At 40.9% G+C, this 8,537-nt stretch overlaps 1 protein-coding gene across 1 annotated transcript in view; it reads left to right on the forward strand.

Annotated features, from left to right (window-relative positions):
* RBM43 (RNA binding motif protein 43) overlaps positions 1–2,531 on the forward strand; it is a 15,555-nt gene extending 13,024 nt beyond the window's left edge. Inside the window, exons 3-4 of the mRNA XM_006157640.3 lie at positions 110–198; positions 1,438–2,531. Coding sequence (XP_006157702.1) covers positions 110–198; positions 1,438–2,196 — 848 coding nt within the window. The 3' untranslated portion in view covers positions 2,197–2,531. The remainder of the gene's footprint in view (positions 1–109; positions 199–1,437) is intronic.
* Positions 2,532–8,537: the final 6,006 nt, after the last annotated feature.

An 8,537-nucleotide genomic window follows, 5' to 3' on the forward strand; every position in this document is an offset into this window, starting at 1 on the left:
GAAAAAACTCAGACCTAAATAATACGATTGAATATCTCTATTACCAGTAATTAAAATAATTATTAGTGTATCATGCTGCACAGTCCTGATGCCTAATGTTTCTACTTAGTTGCAGAGAATGTAATCAAACAAAAGAAACACTATCTAGTGAAGAATGCTGGATATGCTCGACTCACAGTCTCTCATGTTAGTGAAAAGGTAAGGTGTGATGCTGACAATGTGAAGATAGTCCTGGACCCATCTTTCTGTGAAGTCTTTCCCATGTAAGGAGATACAAAGTGCTCTTACCCCATGACTTTTAGGAAAGGAAATACAAACTCCCTAACATGAGTCAGTGTTCAAGGCCAAATCTATTTATTGAAATTTTGGTGATTAGCTCATCTGTTTTTTGCTTTGTTTTGTTTTGTTTTGAGAGAGAAAGAGAGAATAAGATGAGCATCCTCAACAGGGTCTCTTTGTGCAGTCTCCCTGTTTTCCAGCCAACCAGGATCATGGGTGCATGTGCCAGGTGTGTAGAGGTGGACGAGGGAACTGAACCCATGACCCTCCATTTGGGTTCAGCTTCAACTGAGCATCACAGCCTGCTTATCTGTTTTATGTTTCTGTGTGTTTCACTTGATGCTTTCAAAGTGCTTCTGAGTTTTTATGCTGTCATGAATGATGTCGGATACCTACCTAGGGAGTTATTTTGATTAAAAAAATTAAGAATGAACGTTAAAAAGGAGTTATTTGACCACTGTTTTGGCTGCATGGTGAGGGGCTATGAATCCCAAATCCAACAACATTGGATCCCTTTGCTGGGCTGCTCTGGTACAAGAAGTCAAGAAGTCAAGGCTATGCAGCTGAGACCTGATTTATGGCCATCACTGCCAAATCAAGAAACCGGTGGAAAAATAATATTGCAGCTTCACTCTCCATAGTCAGAGTATAGTAGCAAAAGATACAGAATTTCCAGACATGAAAATGACTATAGTCACATAATGTATAGCATTTACAGACAGAGAGACCACATTCACATAACTTTTATTACTGTAATTGTTATAATTCTTTTAATTTAATATTTAAAAAATTATAAAGATTTTTTTTGTCACAGGGCACATGAACTTGTCAGAGAGAGAAAGTGAGACATCACCCCCTGGAGGGATGGACGGCCATGCTGCAGTCCCTTCTCTTCCATTCTCCTCTCGGGATTTTGGGCACACATGCATATACATGTGCCTGACGTGTTTCTCAAGGCACTGGGTCTGGGACTACTTTAGCATAGATATTTGTGTGTAGGAAGGCACATAGGGTGTGAAGGGTTTGGGTCTGTCTGCAGCTTCAGGCATTCACGGGAGTCTTGGAACATGTCTCCATGGGTAAGCAGGGGAGGCATGTGTGTTTATATAGTCTACTCTCTAAGCAGTTCTCTTTCAATTTCTCTCTTTTTAATTTCAGGTATTTAGCTCTGTAACTGCTGTTCTTGATCTTTCCATATTTTGGAGTCAAGTTATTCTGGAAAGCCTAGTAAAGGACCTGAAAAAGAAAATTCCAACTTTAAGCTTCAGTCGTTTGGAACACAATGGGAGAATCTCTGTGAAAGGATCATTTCTGGCTATCAAGAAGCTCAAAGAAACTTTGCAACTGAAAGCAAATTCTCTTTTAGAAAAAAACAGGAATTGTATCAGTGAGGAGAGAGAGTGGAATAGACAAAGTCTCCAAAGGGGTGCACAAAGAAGGAGCAATGCTTCGGAGTCGCTCAGGGCCTTGACACCTGAAACTGCAGAATGCGAAGAAATGCTTGTGCTCGACACAGATGTTTTCTCTTACCTGAAACAGAAGTGTGGGTTTTATGAAGACACGCTGCACAAATTTCACATCCTAAGTCAGGAGAGGGCGGATGGTGAAATCACCACCGTTTGTCTGAAAAATGCACAAGCTGGTTCTCAGCCACACAATGTGAAACACGTGAAAGAGCTCCTTGAGGAATGGGCTCGTGCTCTTCACTTTGAGCTTAGAAAAGAGACATTTATTTTGGGAGGAAAGGGAGAGAAAGAGAAAAGAAATATTGAACAGGCGTGTAAACAAGTAAGTTCGAGATACCTTAGGGTTCTTGTTAGCATTTATCGGACACACATTGACATTATAGGATCTTCTTCTGACACTTACCAGTTTAAAAAAGAGGTCATGAAATTAGTGGGGCAAAAGGTAAGCTAAAATGTCAGCTCTAGTGATGGTAATGGCTGCTTTTTCTTACTGAGCAGTGGCTACACCTTACACACAATCTCATTTAATCCGTGTGACTATCCTTTATTGTTGTTACCATCCTCATGCTACAGAGGAGAAAAGTAGGATTTGGAGAAGTTAAAGCATTTGACTGAAGTTATCTAACTGGGCTTTAACCCAGTCTATCTGATTACAAAGATAGTATCTAAAGGGAGTAGCAGATGGCGTAATGGTTATGTTGCTTGCTGGACTCCCACATGATCAACCGTGGTTCAAGTCCCAGACCTGGTAGCTTGAAACCCACACCAGGCATGTGCGCATGTGTGCATGCCCAAAATCCTGAGAAGAGACTGGAGGAGAAGGAATTGTTGTGAGACCATTCCCCTTGGGGGGTCATTTCTCGCTTCCTGTCTCTGTCTTTCTCTGTCTCTCCAGTGAACGCATGTACCTTATAGCAAAAAAAAAAACAAACCAAAAACCAAAACAAAAAAAAACAAAAAACCCACAAAAAAACAAAACACCAAAACCAAAACATACAAAGTTTTTCTCTAAAAAACAAAAAAAAGATAATATGTAAGATAGAAAACTTTGAAAAGAACTCACTAGACTTTGAGGAAGTCTCACTTTCTCTGTAACTTCACATTATCAGAAAAAAAAAAGACTTAATCAGGGTCAGATGGTGGCACAGTGTGAGACACAATGCTTTGCAAGTCTGATCCACATGGGAAGGTTCCAGCCGTATGTGGAGAGTCCCCTTAATACCCTGGGCATGTATGTGCCCATGATTCGGTACTGGTGGAAGCTGGGAGAGGGTTGTGGGGTCAAGATCCTGCTGGGGGTCTGTCTCTGTCTGTCTACTGGTCACTCTCACTCATGGGAGAAATAAATAAAAAATAATCTTAAGAAAAAGGTTCTTTCATTTTAATATGTGAGAAGTCTGAATGAGTATTGTTATGCCACTGACCGTTCCTTAGCATTTACAAAGTTTATGCTTATTTCATAAAGAATTAGAATGCTGGTATAAATCACTTGCCAAACTATTAGGTCTTTGGAAAAGTCATGACCCATTTTTGCAAAGGAAAACAGAAAAATACGTTACAACTTTTCTGACGACCCAGTAGATAACACGTCTTTCTGATATAGGTGATCATTAGTTGACCAGACTCCACTGTTGCAAACCCGCTGGGATATCTTTATTGTTACCATTATCCCTCAGTATCCATGGGGGCATGATTCTAGGACCCTCATGTGTACCAAAATCTGAGGATGATCAACGTTCTTATGGAAAATGGTGTAGTATTTGGTTATAACCTAGGCACATCCCCCATATACCTTATTTTTTTTTATTAATTTATAAAATTTGTCAGAGAGTGTATGCTCTTGCCAGAGAGAGACAGAATGAGAGGGAGAAGAGGAAAACAATTCCTGACAGGGTGTGGGCAGGCCACAATCCCGTCTCCATTTCTGCATCCTTTTGAGATTTTAGGCACATACACATCTCGCCTGCTTTCAAGCTACTAGGTCCAGGACTTCAGCCACATGGCATCTGGCTGCCTTAACTAGTAGCTCATTGGCTCCCCCTCGTCTTCTTTACATTATTTCTAGATTACTTATCATACCTGATACAACGTAAATGTTATGTGAATCGTTGTTATACTTTTTTTATTTTATTTTTTGTTGTATTTTTTAACTTGAATGTTGAATGTTTTCTTTGAATATTTTTGATCCATAGTTGGTTGAATCCACAGATGCAGAACTTGTATCTTTAGCTTAAGTGCTTACATAAAATGTTGATTTTCCAGGCCGGCCAGGTAGTGCAGAGGTTAAGGTGGCTGGGTCACACCAGGCACGTGTGCATGTGTGCCCGAATCCCTGGAGGAAAAGGGATTGCACTGTGGCTATACCTCCTCAGGGTTGATTTCTCACTTTCTCTAGGGAGTGATGTACCCTAGAGCAAAAATTAAAAAAAAAACAAAACTTGGGAACCAGCAGTTAGCGTAATGGCTATGTCGCTGGACTCCCACATAGTCGACCGCGGTTCGCGTCCCGGACCCGGTGGCTTAAAACTCACGCCGGGTGCGTGTGCGTGCGTGCCCAAGATCCCGAGAGGAGAATGGAGGAGAAGGGATTGCGGCGTGACCATCCCCCCTGGGGGGTGATTTCTCGCTTTCTGTCTCTATGTCTCTCTCTGTCTGTCTGGCGAGCGCACGCGCCCTACAGCGAAAATCTCTCAAAAAAAAAAAAAAAAAAAAAAACTTAATTCTTTTAGGTCAGCCCTTGTAGCCTAGTTAATGGAACTGGATCCTACCAGGCTGACTGTAGTTCAAATCCCAGCCCCATTGGCTTGAAAAACACCCAGGGCTGTGTGAGTGCATGCTTACTCATTTCTGATATGAGAAATGGAAGATAAGGGACTATGATGGGGCCATGCTCCATTGGGGGTGTTTGGTCCTCTCTCTCTCCCTTTTTGGCAAGTGCATGTGCCCTTTGTCAATAAAATAAGAAATGCTGATTCTCCTATTATGAGACATTTTAAAGAAAATCTCTAAGATTGCAATTATTCTTATTAACCATGATCTTACTTTTCAAATGCTGTTACTTTAACAATACAGCTATAAAATAAGGGAGGAAAAATTTTCAAAATTTCTTTCAAAGTATACAGTGCCCCTGAATTTAACTTCTGGTGAAACCAGTTGTAATATCTAAACATTGTGGAAACCACCCTAATTTAACAAAAATAAAACACATTCTGTTCACCCTAATGTAAGCAGACATGATGATTATTTGAACTTGTATCAGTAGAAAGAAATTTGAAAAAAATATATATGCTTTGATTTTCTTAGCCATCTGAAGCCCAGAAGTCTTAGTTTGCTATTGGGTTGCTAACAGAAATACCCGAGATGGTAATTTATAAAGAAGAGAGGCTACTAGATCCCACATGGGTGACTGCACAGTTTGAGTCCTGGGCCTGGCAACTTAAAGAACACACCAAGCACATGTGTGTGCATGCTCAAAATTCTGAGAGAATGAAGGAGGAGGGACTGTGGCATGGCCATCTCCCTTTGGGGGGCTACTTTATCCCACTCTCCCCCAGCAAGGGCATACGACCTATAGCAAAAACCAAACCCAAACAAAACAAAACAACCCTCCACTCACAACAACAACAAAATTAAATAAAAGAGGTTTATTTGGCTTATGATTCTGGGAAGTCTGAAGGTGGAGGGGCTGGCATCGGGCTGGCTAGGTCACAACATAGCCGACAGAAGCAGAGGAGGGTGGCGGGTGTGTGCAGAGAGACCTGGGTGCAGTCACATTCCTTTATAACAACCTGTTCACGTGAGGGCTATTTCTTATGAAAACTAGAACTCATTGGTCTTGCAAAACAGTATTAATCCATTGATGAATGGGATGCCTCCGTGATCCAATTACCAATCACAAAGCCTCACCTTCTAATGGTCTCATTGTCTTCCAATGCCATTGCACTGGGTTCACGTTTCAAGGCATGAACCTTTGAGGGGCACAATGGTCAAATGATAGTACCAAATGTGTAAGTTATTGCCATTTCCTTAAGTAGTGTGTTTCTGACATTAAAAGCGTGTTTAACAAAAAATTAAAAAAAACTATGCAGTAAGTGACTTCACATAGGGAGTGGAAAGATAAAATGTAAGGTGTCAATCTGAAATGAAAACTGTCTGACCCAAACTTGTCAAATAAGCCAGCAAAGGTTGATTCATGAGGACTGCTCCTGGGGAAGGAGAAGCTTCAGGAAGTCTGTAACCGTGGTCCCCAGGATGGGATGATGTATAGTAGCTTTATGGAAAAGGAGGAGGACAGGAGATTGGGTGAAGGTCATAGGTTGCTTTCCATGAATTCACATCGTTTGATATTTTCAACATACACCTTTCATCAGGTAAGTTTTTTCAGAGTTTCCATTTCCTAGCCAACAGGTTTTCGTGACAGCTGGACAATGTTGGTTAGTTTGTAACTTAGCTATGTTCAGTTAGCTTTGGGAAAGCATTGCTGTAATTGTTTAAGAACTCACTGTGTTTAGAGCGATCCTAACTGAAAGTTTCATGGCTGTAGTCCTTTGAAGTCTAGTAAAAATTTTAAAAGCCTTTTAGCTGAATTTTCTTTCTCAAAGGATAGCTTATTTGAAGGAGGTGTGTGGAGGTTGAGAACACCTTGCTTCTGATGTAGACAGAAGTTTATGTTAAATGTTTGACGTTTATTAAAATGCCAACCAAAGACAGCATAACCCTTTTCCTTCTCACAGGCTACCTCTTTGAAGGAAAATCCCACCATTTCCTTCCCTCATGCTATTGGTTGCCAAGCATTTTGGGTTTTGTTTCTACACTAACCCTTGTATTCTTGCCAATTCTCTAATTAGCGTATACTTGGGTTATTGCCATATTCTTCTAACTGGCCTTCCTGACTTGGCTCTACTAACTTCCAGGCCCTTAATTTATCCTGGACACCACTTACCAATTAATGTATCTAAAATTATTAGTGGCATTTGGAATGCTCAAACTGACTGGTGTTACCAGACGAATGTAGAGGCTGGGCCCAATCACTAGTCACACAGTAAGCCAATTTCTGAGACAACAAGAATTTGCTTAGAGGAAGGTTTTATTACAGAAGATACCAGCCAACAGAGAAGTAGAGTCTAAGACCCTTAAAGGAAAAATTTATAAAAGGAAGGGGGGTGCAGCAGGTGTAGTGGTTAAAGCACTGGACTCCCACATGATTGACCACAGTTTGAGTTCTGGACTCGGCGGCTTCACTCATTCTGGGTACGTATGCATGCGTGCCAAAATCCCAAGAGGAGAATGAAGGAGAATGGATTGCAGTGTGGCCATCCTCCCAGGGTGGTTTCTCACTTTCTTTCTCTCTGTGTCTCTGGTGAGTGCACGTGCCCTGTAGCAAAAATCTCTCAAAAAAACCCCAAACCAAAACCAAACCAAAACCAAACAGAAAAAAAGGGCCCCAAACTTAATGCTAAAGTGCTGCTTAGCATTCCTGAGCACAAGATTGTGATGTACCTGACAGAAAATACTGCTGTCCTTCAGTATCCACAAGGGGTTGGTTTTAGTCCCCCTCAACCTTTGTGAAAATAGTTGTTTTTTTTTTAATTTTTTTTTTTTTGAGAGTTTTTTGCTATAGTGCACATGCACTCACCAGAAAGACAGAGAGAGACAGAGAGGCAGAAAGCGAGAAATCACCCCCCCCCCAGGGGGGATGTCCACACCACAATTCCTTCTCCTCCATTCTTCTCTCGGGATCTTGGGCATATATGCACATGCTCCTGGTGTGAGTTTAAGCCACTGGGTCCGGGACTCAAACTGTGGTCGACCACATGGGAGTCCAGCGACATAGCTATTATGCCAACTGTCAGTCCCCAAGTCCTAATATAATGTAAATAGTTGTCATATTAAGGAAATATGACAAGACAAAAAAGTCTATGCATGTTTAGAATATATGCTACCACATTTAAACACACACACACACACACACAGTCACACACATATATGACATATATATCCATAGGTATATATTGATATATTAATTTGGTGGAGAGATAGAAGAGAGGGGAAAGTGAGAAAGCCACCCCCATGGGAATAGTCGCACTGCAATCTTTTCTCGTCCGTTTCTCTGTTTGGATTTTGGGCTGATAAGTTTTTCAAGCTGCTCGATGTGGAGCTTACACTGCTCACTAGGCCATCTCCAGCTGCCTTAGCCATCATGCCCCTGGATGGACCTGCTTAATATTCTCAATCTGAATTTGGCTGACTCTGTGGATGTAGAATCTATGGTTACAGAGGGCTGACTGCATGTGGGTTAGACAAGCTCTTTCTAGGCATGTGTTTCTGTGCTGTTGGCTGTGAGTTTTAATCGGTTAATAATATGAAGATAATTTCAAAAGTTTATGAACAAAAGAAATGAACTACAGATTTATTTTGATGTAAAAATTGGAAATCCACACATAATTTTTTCATGATAGGCAATTTCCATGAATTTTTGCAGATTTCTCTTCTATGTTAAATAAGGTATCTTTAAGCAGAAATACACATAAAACAGTTTATGTATTGATTGGTTGATGAAAATGTGACCGACCAGAAGTTTGCCATAACCTATCCATGTATTTCTCCTAGGAGTGAAAGTTCAGTATCTGCTAACTCATTGTTTTCAGAGACTTTATAGAATATAACTACCATCAATGGACTCTACACACAGCCATTTTCCTAAGACGCGCCCATAATTCCAGGGATGATGAGTCAGAAATAACTCTTCTGTAAGAACCTGTGGAAAGACCAGACGTTCCTAGTTTCCAAACA

Source organism: Tupaia chinensis, unplaced genomic scaffold (genome assembly GCF_000334495.1).
Source record: "Tupaia chinensis unplaced genomic scaffold, TupChi_1.0 Scaffold000549_1, whole genome shotgun sequence".
Taxonomy (NCBI): domain Eukaryota; kingdom Metazoa; phylum Chordata; class Mammalia; order Scandentia; family Tupaiidae; genus Tupaia; species Tupaia belangeri.